The sequence below is a fragment of the Mastigoproctus giganteus genome, chromosome 3 (assembly GCF_048544385.1).
Source record: "Mastigoproctus giganteus isolate SK-2022 chromosome 3, ASM4854438v1, whole genome shotgun sequence".
Classification (NCBI taxonomy): Eukaryota; Metazoa; Arthropoda; class Arachnida; order Uropygi; family Thelyphonidae; genus Mastigoproctus; species Mastigoproctus giganteus.
In genome coordinates, this window is record NC_143577.1 from 226,508,645 (window position 1) to 226,529,848 (window position 21,204).

Consider the following 21,204-nt stretch of genomic DNA (forward strand, 5'->3'; position numbering starts at 1 on the left):
GTTCTTTGGGCCATCTCGACGTGCACGTACCCGACGATACAGTACATCCCAAAGATGCTCGATAGGGTTCAGTTCAGGACTCTGGGCTGGCCAATTCGACTTTTCCACACTCATGTCCTCAAACCACTCTGTTACGACCCGAATAGTATGGCATGGCGCGTTGTCTTGCTGAAACAGGTATGGGCCTTCCCTGAAGCATTGCCATAATGTCAGAAGTGCATAATTGTCCAGAATGTCCTGGTATTGCACAGCATTCATGATTTTGTCGATAACGACTAATGGGCCCAAGCCAAACCATGAAAGGAGTCCCATACCGTGACACTAGCTTTCACCAAACTTCATTGTTGGGAGGATACAATCAGGAAGGAACTGTTCCCCTGGCATTCGCCACACCCTGGCCATTAGACTGGTAGAGTGCGAACCTCGACTCTTCTGTCCATAGGACTTTTTCCATTGCTCTACAGTCCAGGATTCGCGCTCCTTACACCATGTTAATCGGCGTCTAGCATTTGTTGAGGTTGAACGTGTCATCTTGCATGCCCACTTTTGCAATTTTCTATTCTAAGCCCAGTGTGCATATTTATAGCAGGTACTGTGACGTATTGCATGCTTAGGACCTGTTTCCCCATCCATGGATGAGGATAATCCAGATATTAATGGTAGGGCAGTGTATTTCTTATATTTCTGAGAAAATTGGCTGTTGTTGCTAAATTATATGCACTGATATTCAAGCAAATAATCCATTTCCAATTACATGAAATAAATTAAAAGAAAAAAAGCTTGATTTGAAGATGCGTATAACATTCAAGTTATATTGTCTATTACTACCTAAGCGTGTTTCCAACTCATTCAATCATATTATCCAAAACAGTATGGTTGAATGAGATGGAATCATCCATTATTAAAAGGATATTAGAGAAATAGCTGTGGAAGTATAAATGATCACAGCTTTCAGAACTTCTATTATTGAATTACATCACCCATACCATATACCATCTATATCTACACCATATAGATTTAATTTATTTGAGCTCTGGTTAGAGAAATAATATAGACAAGAAATCAGCAAACATTAGAACAAAATATCTTTATTTATTGCGAAAAACCAGCCATTAGTACGAATTATGATTTGCTCCAGCAGCATCGCAAGTCATTATGCATCTTGACTTGACACAAAAAGGTTCCTGATATTAATTGGATATGCTAAAGCAAGGAGAGATATTTCTCACGCCTGTCTTAGATGTTTACATAAAACCACTACGTCCCAAACACGCACGATAAAAACAAATCAGGAAGCATAGAAGAGCAAACATGTGAACATTGCAGAGAAACTGTCTGGAGATGGGTACGAATAACTCTTGTCCTTTTAGAATATAAGTTAAGTAACTGTTAGAAAAAAGGCACCCTGGTGAGTAGCACAGTTGGTAGAACCCTCGACCTCCCCACACTGGGTGGAAAAGACTCGAGTTCGAGTCTGATAGACAATGTATCGAATTTTTATGGGCCTTTTTCACAACATGGCTGAGTCAATCGGTCTCTGGCGAGGGTGGCATGGGCTTTTCTGCTGGAAACTCTGGGTTTTCGTCCAGTAAACAGAAAATCCTTCCTCAACTTGAATTTATGTCCCTTCATGTGTGTGTACCCTCAGCAAGTGGAAGAATGCCATTAACATTCAGCTTACTCAATCCATTCAAGGCTTTTAACACCACTCAATAAAATCTCAGCCAGGTGTCTATTCTGGAGACGCTGCAATTTGCAGAATAGATGCCTTTATAGGTAAGAGTACCCGTTTTTTTCGTTTTGCCAATCTGGTTTCCCTTCTGTGCACCGTTCCAGCAGATCTACATCCTTCCTAAAGTGGGGCCTGCAGACCTGTATACAGTACTCAAGATGCGGCCTAACCATAGCCTTATACAAAGGGATTAGCCCCAATAATTTTTTATCCTTCACTACCTTGAGTGTACTACTACACATGATAAGTTACTCTGGGGTACTGTTACCCAATTGCAGTACCTTGCATTTGTCAATGTTAAACTTCAATTTCAACTTCAACAGACCATTGAACCAATTTTCCTGGATCCTGTTGCAGTAGCTCACCATAATGATTGTCGTTAACCACTCTTCCAACCTATGTATCAACCAAAAACGTAGACATTAAGCCTGATATACCTTCATCAATATCATCAATTATTATTGAAAACAAAAATGGGCCAAAAGCTGGACTCTGGGGCCCTCCACTAATAACATTAGTCCACGAAGAACTCTCCCTCTTCTTCCAATTAACCACGCCTTTATCCGTAGCAGTAACTTACCCTTAACGCCACATTGCTCCAGTTTGTACAGCCGTCTTTTATGTGCAAACAGTATCAAAAGCTTTCCTGAAATCCAAGTATCTATTTGCTTATAGATTCTTTGACGTTAACTGATGAATCGCGTGAGTTCTGTAAACTAGATGAAAATCGATTCACTGTGAGTCGAGTTATTACATGCGGACGGACTGACTGAGAAATAATAATTGTCGGATTTCTATTAGTACGATTTTAATGAAAAATCGCCATAAATAGAAATTATTGCGAATAAACTGTTTCCCTCATTATCTTTCAACTTTCTGCTTTGCTAATGTCTATAAAATTTATAAAGAAACTTCTGATTGTTGCTAGCAAACAAAGAAATCCAGTTACTGGAAGTAGGATACTTTCAAAGAACGTGTAAACAATCCTCTTTACGTTGGTGATATAATGATTTGGCTTCGTTCTCTATCCGCCTAAATCCTCTTGTGCTAACGATTCATTAGAGAGGAACCCATTCTTTGTAGCAACGCTTGGAGATCTGGTTTATGCGATTTAGTTTGCAGTGGAAGAAATAAAACTCGAATTGCTTCTGGGAAATAAATGCAGTGGAGGTCCAGTGTAAGGCGGTACAATTGAATAAATCAAATAGAAGAAGAATCTAAAAGAAGGACAATGGAAGATAAGTCGATTTTGGTGAATCGAATATCAAAACTAATTTCGTTAATATTTTATATTAATGGTTACTGTGTAATCGTGTCCAGCTTTTAAAGGTTAGTTTAATTAACTTGTTAGATGAAGTTCTTTTAATTAGAGAATTTGTTAATTGGATAAACGGCTCACAATTGGCTTTTTGTTGAATATAAGTTTAACATACGTATTAATTTATGGCCATAATTAAGCTTGGTCTATCTGGAGGGATTCTTCGCGAGTGACTCGCTATAATCAACTTCCTTCACACAGCAGATGGTAAAGGTCCTGGTTTGAATCCCGCCACTGAGGCGAGGAACTTTTATGGACTTTCTTACTCCGTGTCTGAGTTAATCGGGCTCAGGCAAAGATAGCAAGGTTCTTCCCCTCTGGAAACACGGGTTTAACTCCCAGCAAAACAGACAAACCGATCAGGAGAACGCAGGCAATTTACAGCTTTAATAAACACGGGTAGATGAGGTAATTTAGGGTGGTTCTTGTAGATTTGAGGTTGCTGAATTCAAATACGGCAACCATATTGGTGTAACACTCACTAATTTAAAGGGAGAAAGGATTAACGTCAAAAACTAACTTTAATTGTTGTGATTCCAGCCTCATTGATTCGAGGAAACTTTTGCCTCAAATAGGAAAAGTCCATCGCTTGACATTTTTACAATAAACCAAAGCACCAAAGCACCATCCATGGTCATTATGCTAGATTGCTTCTTCCTATAAAAAGACACCTTCACACCCTTTTCAAGAAGATTCCACTGCTGAAGCCGTGGTCCTAGTAATTGAGCTTTGGTTTTGGAGAGGTCCGTATCTCTGACCAAATCGTTCAATTCAGTCTGAGTGATTAAATGTGGCTTTGCACTATGAAGAACTGAAAAGTCTTCTGGAGACTCCTTATCCGATCCTAAATTAGAGTCAACTCCATAAGTTTCTGGTGGATTCGGCACTGACATTGCATCATCGTGAGGAACCGGCCTTAGAACAGACGGTATGTTGAGATACTTTACTTTATGCTTGGATTTCCCAGACTATCATGCAAAAGTAACAAATCTTCTAGAAAAAGAAGTAGATATAATAGATGGAAAAGATGAATAAACCAACTACGATTATCATAAACCCAAATATTATTTCGATCTGCTAATATTATGGCTTTTAACCTATTTTATAATTTTTGAAACTATCTGGTGATTTCGTTTGAACTTTTCAACGTCTCCATCAGTGAATTAAGACTTAACCATAATTGTTCCTTTTTATATTTAGAAAACAGAGAGTACTAATTCTCAATATTCCAGTCCACTTAAGAAACTGATTATAATTTTAATACAATCAATTAAACAATTAATGGAATGTAAAACAAAATATAAACCAATTTCAGGCCCTTGTCAAATAATTCTACTTTAGGAATTCTAGAAAGAATTTCGTATGTTTTCATTGGTACACAACAGAAAACCACATCAGACCTACCTCATTCCAAATGTAATTTACTTACCTAATGTTAACTTTTCTCCCGAGTCTGGGGGAAGAGTAAAACCCAGGAGAGCCATAGAAGATATAAGAACACAAGGTATAATTAAATTAAAACCATAGTATAAGGTTCTTCTTCTGATGTGGATGGTGAATGTGATGTCCACATATGGCTCGGGACAACACGCGTAGATAATCACATTTCGCACACCTGGGAGCTCTGCAACAGAAATAAACTACGCTGCACTGTCTTATACATAGAGAGAAGAGGGCAAATATCCATTTATGAACCCAGAAATTATTAGAAACAGGCTTTAAGAAGGTGAAATGGAATTAGACCCATAGTTTGAACAAGATATTTGCAATGGTATCATTCCAGAAGTTGTGGTTCTTCGTTTCCGGTTATATATTACGCTATACGCGCTTTAATTAAATTATTGTACAACTCAATGAGTTTACTTTAAAGTAAAATATTCAGGAAAAGAATGTAAATTATTTAAAAACGAAATTTAAAAATAAAATTAATTAATTAAAGCAAATCTTGACAGTGATAGTTAAATAAATGGAAATAAATTCATACACTAGCCAAAAAACTAGAAACCTTTTGTAATTGGTCAACAGATCATTAAACATAAGATATGCAAATGAAAGCCACATGGTATGATCACAAATTTCTTGGTATCAGGTTAAATACTGTATCCTTTTTGGACCTTCTTAGTCGATCTGGTCATGGGGAAGACATGATCTTTAAGATCTTCAGAAAGGTGTTATTGTTCGAGCATGTTTAGCAAGAACCCCAATTCAGAAAATTAAGGAAATCATTGGTGTGCTTAAAGAGAAACCATCTCAAAGTATGCAATGGAAGAAATGTGGCAGAAATTCGGTACTCCAAGAATGAGACCAGAGGAATTTAAAACGAATTGTGCTTCAGAATAATAGGTCAAGTAGAGCGAATGACTGAAAAATTCAATTCAGATAAAGACTGAAGATTTGACTGAAGTGGTGGCTAATGCCAAGACCATGATGAGTCTTGGCATTAGCCACCAGTGAATATCTTTCTGTAGTATCGGACCAACTTAACGGACCTTCTTTCGAGAAGACAATGCAATTGTCCACCATGCACAAATTGTATCCGAATGGTTCGAAGAACATTCTCCAGATTTCCAACGTCTACCCTTGTCTACTAATTTTACAGATCTGAATTCATTTGAGAATTGTATAGGATACGTTGGAAAGGCAATTCCACTTCCTTCGCAGTTTTCTACCACGCACAATACAGCAATATAATGGTGGAAGAGTGATCGAATCTGGATCTAGATCCTATCAGACTACAATCTATGCCACAACGTGCAGGCTGCAATTTGGGCAAAATATGGCCCTATTAGATATTGAATAAAGGTTTCTAATTTTTTTTGCAAGTGAATGTAATATAATAATTGCGCAAAACTTCAAAAGTAAAGAAAGGTAAATAAAACTGGGACCATTTCTTCTGCACTTTTTTTTTGAAATATCATTCAGGAATTGTTGGACCAAATTATTAACAACGTGGTTTTTAATTCAAAGATATTCAACGTACCTATAAGATCCCATTCTCCGTTCGTTATATACGTTGACAAATCTCCTCCATCGTTGCTGCTAAGCAAAAGATCTAACTGGTAGCCATCGTAAGTCCATGATCCGAATTTCATCTCGCACTTCTGGTCATCGAATGGGAACCAAGTGATGTCAATCTTGCAAGTGCTCTTAAAAATCCCCGGAGGAATATACGTGCAGCTACCGTTATTAAGGACAACCACGTTCGTAGGATATGTTCCGTCGAATTTTTCGTCTGCACTGCAAAGTTCAAAAACCACGAACCCTTTTAGACACAATCAACAAACAAAAAGGGACTAATTCAAATAAAACTTGAATTAGTCTCTCATTAATCGTACACGAAATTCATTATTATCACTTTAGATTTTTTTCCCCTGATGAAGGTTTACTGGATAGCGATCGAAACTTTGAATCCTCACTATTTTTTGACTGTCGTTATGAAAATCTTTGTTACTACAAGAGTCACTGAAAAGGTTTAGTTATACGTTTATAACCAGAAAAATGAGGCCAACTAGCCAAATACAGTTTTCTGTATTTTAAAATAATTTTTTTTAAAGAAAAAACATTTTGAGTGACTCATAAAATTGAATTTTTATAAAAGTTTGTCATTAAGATTTAATATAAATAATTAAAATTCATTATAAACACAAAAGAGGATCAGTTTAGTTGTTAATTAATTTAATTACAATGATCTGAATTAGAAAGTTTTATTTATATTACAACTAGTTCGCACGAATTTCTTAAAACACACACACGCACACACAATACCTGATACTTATTTTTATACATATTTTACCTGTTGTACATTAAGACGTCCGGTTTCCAAATCTTGTGCGGAGGAATTCTTAAATCCTTTACACCACCATATTCAGAAATATTCCACCGTAGATTAACGTCCACCCACTCCTAGATGACAAGAACCTGATATCAACAGAACACATAATATCTGAAACAAATATCTCTTTAAAAATAGAAAACATACCACATCTCAGTTACATATTTGACCAAAATCCATTGCTGGATTCGGGCCAGTGTGCACTGGGGACGATTGTCATATCTTTTTTATTTTGAACTAAGTCGGGCCCTCTCACCTCCATGAAGACCATGGTCCAGGGTCAATCTGTCCACATCTCAAACAATAGAAACTGTACGAATGCAGATAGCCAGCAGTTTGCAATAGAATTGTATTTAATTAAAACTAGTGATGATGGAATATCTGTTTGAAGTGTACGTGAAACTGTGAAAAGAATTAAAAATGACACCATCTATTTCAGAGGTACATCTGGAGTGCTTTGCCAATTTTTAAAGGATTCACTAGAGAAGAACTTTAGTTAAGGCTCATACCCGGTTAAAATAATCTGTTAAATTTTATCATTTTAACAAGGGGGCTCGAACCCCCTCCAGCGCACACGCCCATAATGAAATTAGGGTCCATTTTAACTCTCCTTTTCAACTCCTCGCACTCTTTTCGACTGTGAACCATTTGGCCATCATTCAGCAATCTTAGAACAAATTTTGCTGACATTAAACGCATGCGAAGATTTTCTATCAAAATCTCTTGGCACGATCCATATATTTCCAATTCATCTGCAATTTCCCGGATGGGTAATCAGCGAACTGAACGAAGTCCTTCACGCGTTTCAACAACCATTTCATCACTACTTGAAGTGAAAAAGGCTGTCTGAACGATCATCTTCAACAGATTCTCGATCATTTAGGAAACGTTTTCTCCACTGATAAAACAGCCTTACTTAAAAGATATTGGGTGCACAAAAAGTGGTGCACCCATATCGTTTTGCAACCATTACGATTGTAACAGAGATCTAAAACACAGTTTGAATCAGTAATTTGGTCTTCCCTTACCTCATCATCTTAGCCCTCTACCTCCACCGCTCCTTTTGTAATAAATAAAGAGTTAGAACGTTTTGATTGGAATCTTGTATGGTGTCACTCTACAGGAGCGGATCGTTGATGTTTTAGTAAGGGACTGTTATGATTCCAGCCACCCTGACAAAATTGCAACACATGGAGATTGTAAATACTTTTGTATTACTTCATATTGCTTATTATTATTACTTATCTATTTATTACCTACTTTAGTATCTTTGTGCTTGGAAGAGTGGGGGGAGGGTTACCCGAAGGATTTAAAATCAGGGTTTCGACGCTATTTTATACTAATAAATACCGAGAATAAATTTAAAATTAATGTTAAGACTGATATGGAATTTATCGATATCTATCGGAAGAGTTCGGCTATAATTCGCCTTTCATCGTCTTTAATTCGGAATTCTGGGTATTTCTTTCAGTGAAATTCTAAATTTGGTGCCCGGAATGCATCAACCGGTGAGAGAGAGAGAAGAGTAAAATTTGAACGCAGTGGTAAACTCTAAATATAAACATAAGCACCCATGTTTTCTTACTTTGGGCTTTATGTTTCACAGAATCTCTTAAACACCTCAAATGTGTTCTCAGATTTCAATATGTGCCTTTCATTTATCATCGGACTCGAGTCTCATAAATAGCTATCAGAAAGTACACTGCTTTGATCTTGAACGTTAGTTTTATACTCTAAAAATATCTCTTTAAGTCAGTGTACATGAGTTATGCTACTACCTCTCAAACCAATAAGTTTCGGTAAACGTTTGCTTTTCCAAAAGCATTCGGTGTAGAAATTCTAAAAATTACCTTCATGACTTATGACTCCAGGTTCATTATCGGAATCCAAACACTTTTATGGGTCGCCATTACCTCATCGATTGCTCGTTCTTCAGTATTTTTTTCAAGTTAGGTCTTCAGAGATTTTTCTTTCGATGTTAAAGCGCTTTGTGGTTCGATTTAATATTAGAAAATAAAAGTACCGTTCGTAGAAATGTTAATGATTAACTGAGAGAATGCGTACTCCTCATTGTCACTTAATAATCATTATTGAAAGATTCGAAATAAAGCTTTTCTGTTGTAGAAGTAGTTTCGTATTCTAAAAATTCAGATTATTAATTTAATATTTTGAACATTTCCAATGAAAAAAATTATTATTTTATTTAATTATGTTATTTATGTAGCTTAAATTTTCTATCCTTCATAATTTTTCGGTGAAGAGCACTCTTAATTAATCCATCATTCAAAAATTGGGAATTATCAAAAATACAGCACTTTATAAATACTGTACTTCTCTGAGGGGTGGCAGAACGTTTATGTATTATGTTCCATTATCCAAACATCGATTTCTCTCTGTTTTACATTTTTTTTTAAATGACAGTCCAAACGGTTAATCTTCTATTTATTAAATAAGTACAGATAGTACAAAAGCAAGTAAAACTTGAATTACCAACAAACACAATTACAAGTTTTGTGGCGTTAATGCAATGGTCTTTATGCTCACAGAAGAGCAATTTGTCTTCACCACGAGTCAACCAACAGTTATAGCAGACTCATTATTTTCCAGAGAAGCCTCACAAGTCCAGTGAGATTCCTTCCTTTCTTAACTCTGTAGTGGTCTTCTACCACTACAGGGTTAAGAGAGCACACCACCAACCGGACCAATCTGACAGCACGAGTTGTCGTTTTTTCTAATGATGGTGGCCATCACCCTGTGGGGATTATTGCGATTAGTCATATTTGATGTCTTATCTGATATATTGTGTGCATTATTATTATTGTTATTACTGGTAAATGATGAAAGAAAGCAAACTTATACAACAGCAGCAAAAAGGCTAACAGTTCCCCATTACACCTCTTCGCCCTTCTAAACGTTTATCTAGTTTTTCCTTGAATTTACCCAAACTGCCCACCTCTACAACACCGGATTGGAATAACAATCAACCACCCTCTGGCTGAAGGCAAATTTTCTCACATTAGACCTGAAACCCTCCTTCCTCAATTTGAATTTATGGCCCCGCATGTGTGTAGTCTAAGCAAGAGGAATGATTCCGTCAGCATTGAACTTACTCAATCCATTCAAGGCCTTAAACACTTCAATCATATCTCCTCGCAGGTGCCTAGTCACCGGACGCTGCAATTTGCATAACTGAAAACTTTCCTATTAAAGCCTTTCGTGCACCCATTTCCTCCTCTCAATAATCTTGCTGCTCTTCTCTGCACCAGTTACAACAGATCCACGTCCTTCCTGAAATAAGGCGAACAGACCAGTTTTCAGTCCTCCAGATGTGTAATAGCCAGTGCGTTATACAACGGGATGATTACCTCCTTATTCTTGCAAGCAAAATTCCTGTATAACATTGACAAAACCCCATGAATTCCCCTGACCACCTGACTGCACTGCTCAAAGAACTTCATATCTGACTGCACAATTACCCACAGGTCTTTTTAATTTTACAGTGCTCTGAGTGACGTACCACACAATGAGTACGTTAATCTGGGACTATTGCTCGATGTTCAATTCCAATTGCTACTTGTCAGCCATATAAGTAAAGAAGTCTTTGCTATTTCTTGGAATTCTTTGTCAGAGACTTCTCGTAATCACCCTTAGCTTTCCTAACGTCCTATATGATTTGATTACAGGTTTTTGATTTGAGTTCAAGATTAAGTGGAGTCATAAAAGTTGGTAAACCGTAAGGAAATCTTTGACTATGGTTAGTGTATGCACTGGTGATACCAGTTAAGTTCTAAGAGTTATTTTAAAGTCACTGTAGGGGGAATGGTAACACGAGCTCTTCTACTTTATCAGTATACTTTTATATGACTCATCACGTGTTAGAAATTATTATTTCTTCACACATATTCTTAAAGTATCTACCGATGCTAGAGACGGGTGATAAATGACACTTTCATCCGACCGGAACATCTATGTGACATTAGATTGATTGTATGGTGTGACACAAGGATGACATTGATGTATAGTCATAGCTATGCTGAACGATGGAGAGTTGAAATTGAGCCAAGGATAGAATAAAGTGAGGATGACAGTGATATACTACAGTATAAGAACATCCAGTCATGTCCCAGAAATATCGTTTGTGTCCTTGTCCTTCTATTAACACAGATATCAAGCCGACATGAAAATACCACCAGAAATTGGGCAATAATCAGAAGTGGAACCTGACAGAAAAGCAAAGGTGACACGAAGTCATTGAAATCTTGTTCAATATAACGCCGACCATCAGCTCTCTCTTTAAATTGCGATTGATATTGTCCAATAAGTTCAAATGGATCGTTAATGAAAATATCCTGGAAGTTGTATACTGTTAGTGTTTTATTTAAGCATTAAAAATAATTTATTTCAATTAATATTAAAAATTATAAGTATAATTTAATATTCTGTATTGGAAGCATATTTTTAAAATTTAATTCCATTTATTGCAGAGTTTATAATATGGTGGTAATTCAATAAGAAATCGCATAGTTGTTTCTAAAGAGTTATTTTAAAAGCATCAACCTACTTCTTAAATTCGTAGCTATAAACTTCGCATTAGTTAACACGAACATATTTCATCTAAATGGAGTTTACTTTTTTCTTTTTTTACATTTCCTTTTGTTTAACTTTCTTTTAATGAAAGATCTGTCAAAATTTTAAACTTTCGCCATCAACCTTCAAATAGAATGGGGGCAAAAGAAGAAAATAGATGAACATTTGTCATCATATTTAAACCGTAGTCTCCATTAATGTCAAAAGTGGTGGATGAAGCTCTCATTTTCTGTATGAAATCAGAGTTTACAAAAACCGTGAAAACAAAGGCCTTTCCAACCCCCCTCTTTTAAGAAAAGTAAAGAGATAATGAATGAAGATATGATCATCTCTTGAGCGATTTTTTTCTAAGAGAACCAGTCACGAAGAAACTTTCATTATTATCTTTTTGTAATTCTTCAAAAATACAGAAATAATATTCACGAACTACTGCAAATATTTTAAGAAAAGTTTCTTAAACACAACTGTATCCTGTTAATAAATGACCTTTGTTTAACACCAATTATACGATAATCCAATCAGTGGTTTTAAAAGAAAAATCGAGAAGTAATCCAGCTCCTTTATTAGGGGTACCAAAGCGACAAAGATATCTTTGCAGTTTTTGTGTATTCAAGGAGGAAACAAAATGTCCAAAAAAGGTGAAGACGTAATCAGATTCATACCGCATGTAATCCCACAGCGACATCACAAACTCATATACAATCAAAAGCTTTTCTTCTCACGCTGAAGTTTATATTAAATTATAAATTTGCCGATTTTTTCCTTCAGAATATGAACTAACGAGCTTGATCAAACACTTTCTTTGCACCTTGTACTTGAAAAAGAAGAATGGCAAAATGAGCTAAAGAATCAGTTTCTTGAAGAGTTTCATTTGCTTGGTCTCCAAACTACGTCACACTCTGACCTTAATTAGAGAGATGGAGAGTTATTTTCTCTTTAAAAGTGAAAGATGGTACCTTTTATATCAAAAACTCCAAGAGTTTATTATCAGAGAAAAACTGATCCCAAGAAGATGGCAACTTTATTCCTGTTAATGTATTTTTAGTAATAATAAGAAAGGGTTCCTGATTAGTTTGTTTTTTGGGACGTTGAAGCGCATTTTAAACTTTAGTAATATTAAATAACATTCTTAATTTTTCATCGTTGACATTTCTAAATAAGAAAATTAATGGCTGTTTCCAATTAACTGTAATTTGTTTTAATACTCATAGAATCGATCCGATTTCTACAATTCTGATTGGCTGGCAATCGTACAATACAGGATTTATTTTTTGTTAACTTAATCCTGCTTTTTTGGCTCTTGTTAAGATCTATGAATATTATTAGTATTGAAACTGTTTTAAAATAACTGTATACGAATTATAGTGCATTTATAAAGTTACTTTTTCAAAAATCTCTGACGAGAAAAATAAACATCATCAGTACACTCTTTATTAGTATGTATGAATAAATATGTCAGTAAATAACTGAAAGATTAATTATTAATCTTATATTATTAATTTTTATATTAATAAAATATTATATTATTAATTAAATATTATTAAAAGTTGCAATGAGCTTAATTCTGGTTCTGAAAAATGTAGTTATTTTGATTGTGATTATATGGTCAGCAAAAGAAAATTTTTTTCACTTCCTGTTAAAATTCAGGATGATTTTTGTAGATTTGATGTTGCTGAATTCAAATATGGTAGCCATGTTGCTGTAACACCCACCGATTTTGTACTAAATATTGACTAATGGGTCTATTAACCTTATTCTATTTACAGAAATGTTTATCTGATAATAAAACATTTCTTTTGTCGTTTTTTGCTTTTTATAATCGTCCATTGGTCCACGTACAAGATTCCAACATAGTCTGCCAACATATTTGGACTCCATTTTCCCTGGTTTGTTTTTTTTCCATTTGAGAAAAATCTTGGTGAAACTTTTCACCATGTTCATCAAAGACTGCTCTCAAGTTTTCAACAAAAAAAGTCTAAATGGGAATTTAGGAAATGAAGCTTTAACGACACGTCTGTTTTCGATCATTAATCGACAATATTTGAAAACTGAGGCTGATGAGAACTTTTTAAGCACATATCTGAGTTAAATTAAAGTTTATTTGAAAAGATTACTGAAAATTGTTAAAATATTTATTGAATTCGTTCGCTAATCCAATTTACACAGCTGTTTCAAAACATAGATCTTTAAAAATGCGGTTATCCTCGTTGCCTTAGTATTTATTATTATTATTATTATTTATTATTTTTTTAAAAAGATTATAACATCGATTTGATATTTTTAACCCAACAAGGACGCTACATTACAAATGGACAAATCTGTTTATTAATTTTTAAAATAAAAACTGAATTTCAAAACATCGTCATAAACATTAATTTATTTAAATGAAATTTCTGTTCAGACTTTTCAGTAATGTCGAAAACTGTAATCAAGTATTGATTGTTTTTTTAAATATGGATCATTTTATGGAATAACATTAAATGTATATTTTTTTAGAATCATCACAGATTATTAAAAATAATTTTAATACCAATAAAGTTCATTTTTGCAGAAATAAATTTAATTTTAATATCACTGATATCAATATATTAATGAAATACATTACTGATGTATTAAATTATTATCATTATTATTATTATTAGGTATATTAAATATCGTAAATGTTGAAAAGAAATGGTTATACAATGATTAAAATTATCTTTAGTAATTAAACGTTATTATAATTGGAATTACTTGTAAATAATATTAAATGTAAAGAAAAATATTGTAACTTACCTTGGTTATTTGCACATACATTCAAAAATAATAATAATAAAAATATGTTTATAGAAGAATAATGACAAAATATGCAGAATGCAAATGGAATAATAAAACGGAATAAATAGTTTATAAATCTTATAGTAATAATATGGGCTTCAAGTAGGGAGTTGTGAGGCGCCATTTCTATATTCGATCTGTATTCACAGCACATTTTGAAGGCCTCGGTCCAAGTCAGAGGGTCAATAGTGAATAATCTCGCGGCGTCTTATTAGCCAGAGTGTGTTTTTAAAAGTAATCTGAAGTAGTGTACGAGTAGATAATTAGCAATATATTATCACATCGTTTCGTATTTTTTTCTCTTCTCAATTACCACTTTAAAAAATCATGCATACTCGAAAATAATTGAGCAAATGCATCTGAAATCCATACTAACTGTTTCCACCAACATGTGAGAACCTGGTTCCAATCTCAGAGATGCCCATTTTAATCAGCGTTCGTCTAAATCGCCATTACTATTCTTACTCGTAAATGAAACCTATCGATTTCATCAATCATTATCCCCTCTTATCTTAAGTTATACTTTTCACGGCTTCTTCCGTTTTTATACAATCATACATCACAGGAATTTCATCCCAATATCAAATTTCTTGTATTTTATTAATGAAATGCATTCTTCCCAACTCTAAATCCATTCATTATAATTCTATAAACTTTTCCATATTACGAATATTATAAGAAAACAAAATATATGTGCAAAACAAAGATTGAAAGAGAATATATGCAAAAATACAATAAATGGGATACTGATAGTAAATGAACATCAAACAGAGTTTTATTTAAATATTTAGAAAGGTGAACACGCAAAACTTTCCAATTAGAACAAAGGTTTTAGAGTTTTAGATTTTTTAAGACAAGGTTTAGAACATTTTAGAAGATGCAATCATGCATGTGCTCAATGCTTGTATCATGCGTATAAAAAAGTTCAGGTGTCAAAGGTGGAAGATGACGTCAGAGAAGAAATTAAAGAGAGCATGCTTTTCGTGCAAGAAACCAGAGGAAAAAAAAATTAAATAAGTCTCGGTTAGAGGATAAATTTTATCCTCTAAAAATTTAGCTTTTTAATTAGGCTTAACACTTACCAATTTTAACCAGATATTTGTTACAATTAGCTGATTCTTTTCATCCTATAAAAGAGAAACAAAAAGCAAAAAAAGGCACATCACTGAGGGGTACATACACAAAGGGGGGGATTGTTTAGGCCTGAAAAAGGAAGGACGAAGATGAGAAAATATTCGCGTCCCACTACAAGTGAGGACTTACCAGATTTAACCAAACGTTTGTAGTAATAATTTGATTCTTTTCATCCTAAGGAGAAAAACAAAAAGGCATTTATGTGAAAAAAAGAAAAAATGTCAAAACAGAACTGACATTCATTTTTTTGTTCTAACCTGTGACAAAGCACATTTTCAGTTATATATCCGCCTGAAAAGTTAACGAAAAAAACAAAAAAAAAAGCGAATAAAAAATGAATGAGTTTGTTTATCTATCAAAATCAAGACGATCAACTATAAGCAAAAAAATAATTCCTAGAGTAGAAAACACCTGAAAAAACTTACAGCAACACACATATCGTGAGAATGATTGCTCTTCAACGACGCAAAATATTTTGTCATTGACTGTACTGAATTTATTTTAGGTCATTGTACAACCGAAGCATTCGCAATTTTTTGAATAAAGTTTAGAAAGAAATGTTGCTGGCTTTGCTTAATGCTCAGTTTTATGATGACAGTTATATTGCGAAACTCTGTTCAAGGACAGAATTTATAACGAAACGATCATGAAAATTATACTGTACTTCCAAATCAGCAAAAAAAAAAGTTAAGGGGGTCAATCCTGCATTGTACATTTTATTGTGTAGTCAAATTGTTAACTATACTAATTATTATTCGTAATTAAATGTTCATATTTTACTGGATGTTTCGGTGGTACATTGAAATCTTCGTCAAATGCTGATATATATAGAAATTCAAATAGTTTATATGATTTAAATGAATATTTTACAAACAATATAATTATTAAAAGTAATAATTAGCTAACGTATCGGAAGTATTACAGCAATATTCCAGATGTTAATTCTTAGTGCAACTGATATTTGAATAATTAAATTCCCATATTTACATATTTTTGGTATTTGAATATTATTTGCACGATCCATCTAAAATGATATCAGTTTCTAATACAAACATGTGCCTCTATTTAAAGCATAGGATTTTATACTCGTTGTATAAATGAACCTTAAAATTTTAGACGATTTTTTAGTGTTCCAAAGATCGACTTATACTCAATAATATACGGTAATTTATAATAATCGAAAGAGAATACAAATTCTTTTCAGTTTCTTCTATGGAAAGTAGCTGTAGTATTACCAAAACGTTAATAAATAAAAACGAACATAGCTGTAATATACAAAGTTATTTAAAATACAAAGTAATTCAACTACAAAATAATTTTATAGATTTTATAAATTGTACAATAACATATACATTTTAAACAGAAATTTTCATTTATCCCAAAAACACATCCACTGTGAAAGAACCACGCATGCGCGAGTGATCTGGTTTATAATCAACTTCTTATAAAAAGCAAATGCAACAAGAAACGTATTTTTTAAAAATTTTCTTTTGTTTTATAAAGGAAATATAATTTTAAAAATAATTATAATTAAAAATTCGTCTCGTTTCAATGAATAATGCATTTACAGACTTGTAATTCGTTTACCCACAATACATTTCGAACATTTTCAGCTGAAGCGCATGCGCGTGTTATCTAGGCTTAGTTTTTCAACTCATATTTGAATACCATTCATGCTCTAAATGTAACAAAAAAAATCGATTATTAGAAATTGTAAGGTAAAACATTGGAATCTAACTTATGAATTATAACTTCTTTGCCTAAGAGTTTCATAATAAACACCGGTCATTCGATTTTCCCTTTTTTTATTTATTATTCGTTTAGAATTTTTCGAATTTAATTCAAATAGCTCGACTTTGTTTCGAGAATTGATTGCATCAGGAGAACACCATTTATTTTTGAATCTAATCCTGAATTTCTAAGAGCGACTATTCCAATAAAGCACCAAGGTTTGCTAATATACATCTACGAAGTGGAGTTGCTTAGAGCCATGAATTATGAAACAGTTTTCCATTCTCTGTTTGGTCATGCTACTTAAATATTTACAAACATGTTTATGTTTATAAATATATTATTGGTGACTTGTTTGTTCGAGGAACCGGTTAAAAGTAAGCGAATTCCGTTGCGTTCTAAACAGCAGCCTAAACTTCATTGAGAGTTCGTACCAGAAATTTAAATTGACATCGCATAAAATATGAAGAAAACAGATATTTTTAGAAGAAGATTTCTAGAAGCAGTAAGAAAATACGTTTCAATCTTGAAAGACGAATTTCCAGAAAACTGGTTAATTAGAGTGCAAGCTTTTTAGTAAGAATCTTAGAAAAGTTTTGTATGCAGTCGGATATTTGTTTATATAAATCAGTAATATTAATAATATTATATTACTGTACAGCACATTTCTGATATATATCTGTCGAATTTGTTCCTTGCACGTCCCCTGACTACAATAGTGCTCCTGGAGCTTGGTGTGGTTAAATTTCTTCTTAAAATAAACAGCTTCCAATAATTACAGACTGGTATCACAAAAGTCTGTACTCATAAGGTATATTACATTATTATTGATATCATTAATAAATATTATTATATTTTAATTTTATTTTGTAGATATTGTAAAATAAGTGACTATACACCACAAAAGAAGACAGAACTGGTGCTCATGCATGTAACTGGCAAAAGCTGCGAGATATATTTCATCAAAGGCATTATGATAAAAACAAACCATGTCAGTGATTTGTTGGTAAATTACTTGACCGTGTAAAACCGACTGGTAGTGTTTTCGACAATCCACTTAGTGGCCGTCCTCGGACATCCATAGGTGATGAAACCTCTGCTATTACTCTTGAAACCACTTAACAGGAGTCCCCAAAAATCTTTGAGGAAACTTGGCCAAGAAGTTGGTATTAGCCGAATGTCTGCTGCAAGGATTTTGAAACGACACAAATTTTTTAGGAATCACAATTGTTTTAGGAATTACATGAAGATGACACCGACAGACGGGTAGAATTTTGTGAGTAGGTATTACACTTCTTACGTGTGTACCCCACTTTGTTATTAGATGATGAGGTCTGCTTTTAGCTGAATGGTTTTGTTAATGGCATAATTGTGGATATTGGAATGATATCAACCCCAATTGGATGGTCGAAGACCACTCACAAGCTAATCCTAAGGTTGTAGTTTGTTGTGCCATCCATGATTGCAAGTTGGAAAGACCTTACTTTTTGAGGGAAATGTTACAGATGGAAATTACTTGCGTATGCTCAAACAAGTTTTAGAACCCTATGTTCACGATTATCCTCTAGAGAAACTCAGGCGCAGACAATGTATTTCAGCAAATAGTCAGCAATCTACGAAAGCAGACCCTCGTGGGTAGCACAGTTGATAGAATCGTCGTCCTCCCCACACCCGGTGGAAAAGACCTGAATTCGAATCCCGTCGATGACGGGAGGAATTTTTATGGGTCTTTTTCACAACGTGGCTGAGTTATTCGGTCTCAGGCGAGGGTTGAATCGTTTTTTTCTCCCGGAAACTCGGGTTTTTCGTCTAGCAAACAGAAAATTGACCTCAAACCGCAACATGGCCTTAGTCGCTGATGCTCCTTAAAACCGATTAACAATAAAGAAAGCGGACAGATTTGAGCATCTCAATAGTTAACATGATTAAGCTGATTTTATTTTTACCTATGAGTACACTTTTGTGAGACCCTGGGCCTATAAACTCTACAACAACTCGCGTTTTCCAAGAGTAACGGAGAAATCCGACATCCTAATTCTTAAAATAGTTCGACACCTTCCATCTGATCAATAATCGCCAATATGGATTCCATCAGTGTCGAACCACTAGGGATATATTGGCTTATGCTAGTATTAGTATTAATCGTGAGAACACAGTATATGGAAGCAACACCAGACAAAAAAGAAATCCACTTCATTTGCCAGTTCCATGTAATAATTTATCCAAACCTTCTTCACATGTATTCAAAACATCTGCTTCCATCAGACCAGGAAGAATTTTATTTCAAAACTCAATTATTCTGTGGCTGAATGAAAACTTCCGTGCATCTATCATGCAACTATCATTTCTCAATATTAATTTATGATCCCTTGTTTGTGTGATCTGAGAGAGAGTACAGGTACCATCAGCAATTAGTTTTCTTAACTCTTTGAAAGCCTTGGATACCTCAATTAAATCAACACGCAGATGCCTAATTTCTAAAGCTTGTAGTTTACAGAATCCCTCATTCTTGGTAAGAATATCATTTTGTGCTCTAAACTAGTCCTGTTGCTTCCAATAGATCTATGTCCTATTTAAAATAAGATTTCCAAACTGAAAGATCTTTGGACAAATTCGATATAAGAGTTCCATGGAACTCTCGACATTTCCAAGACGTAATCGTTTATGGCATAAAGGTTTTCTGAACAAGCTCCCAATCTTATGGATTTCCCACTGTTCCTGGAACTGGATAGCCAGTTTTCAAATTTGGCCGCTCAAAATGATGGTTGACTACTTTTATCTTCCAAATTCTCCACTAATGCTAGTGTTCTCCAAGGTTCCGTTCTTTCTCCTGCCCTTTCCTTTTGTATGTTAATGACTTTTTTCCACTGATTGGAAATCCCATCCATAGTTTGCTGATGAGAGCGCATTGCGTTTCACTTTCCAGTTTGAGAAACCTTATCCTGCACAAACTTCAACTTCTCGAATATCCACTACAAATTCCTTAAATGGTGATCTCCAGGTAATTCTCCAATGGGGCAAAGATAACTTACTTGATTTCAATTCTTCCTAAACTCAAAGAGGACAGATTTATTAAAATAAGTCAAAATTAAAAAAAAAATAATACATAAACAATATTTTCAATTTAAAAACAACAAAGTTTAATCTTTCTCTTCGTATCTTATAGATAAATTCTGTTCAACAAATCATACTCCAAAATATGCGCAGTGTAATGCGTATCGGAATGCACATTCCCCTATGTACGTCCCTAAACCCAGTAGGTCCTAGGCGTAGTTTTCGTTGCCACATGAAATTTATACAACCCATATCGTTTATTTGCTAATGAATTCATAAGCAAGTTTGGAGTTTGTTTAGTGAATTTCAAATTCTCGTTTACTGAGCTCCTATATAGAATTGCCACGTAGCAGAATTTGCATAATTTATGATACTCCAACAATACACTTCGGCGATTAGCCTTGTAGTCAACCAGCTTTAGTTCACTTGGCTATAATTTAGCCCTTCCATACAAGCCGAAACTGTAATGCTAGATGTTAACGGACTCAGTCAGAAACCAGCCACCATATATTACATGAAAAGAGATTAGAATTCTCTCTCTGTTATGGTCTACGAGCGAAAACCGCTTAAAACATATTTGGGAGCTCCTCATTAAATGAGGAATTAAGTTGGGACTAATGAGGGTTGGTCGTTTGTTGGGTTTAAGCTACCATATTGGACAATTTTGTGTTACGGCTGTACAAGTGTTTGCTCAAGGGACAACTGTGGATGAAAAACTCGTAATAGGTGACCTGAGATCGTTTAGTCAGCCCCTTCAACAAGTCACGAAATAGAAGATTCTTTCTATTCGAATTCTCTCTCTTTACTCGAACTTGAATTCGGATAATTCGAATAGATAATATTAATTATAATTCTTTCTACTCTAGTTTGATTTCTGTTCAATTCGAACAGAAGATATTAATGGTTCTTCTATTCGAATTGTGTGTTCAGTCGAATTCGGATAATTCGAATAGCAGGCATTAATAATTCCTTCTATTCAAAGTCTTTCTTTACTCGAAA

The 21,204-nt window shown here is 34.2% G+C and overlaps 1 protein-coding gene across 1 annotated transcript in view; it reads right to left on the reverse strand.

The window, feature by feature from the left end:
• Positions 1-21,204, reverse strand: part of LOC150088801 (neuronal acetylcholine receptor subunit alpha-7-like) — a 198,669-nt gene that overhangs the window by 14,111 nt on the left and 163,354 nt on the right. The window contains 4 exon segments of the mRNA XM_090369665.1: positions 4,480-4,674; positions 6,031-6,287; positions 6,844-6,953; positions 15,369-15,413. Coding sequence (XP_090225791.1) covers positions 4,480-4,674; positions 6,031-6,287; positions 6,844-6,953; positions 15,369-15,413 — 607 coding nt within the window.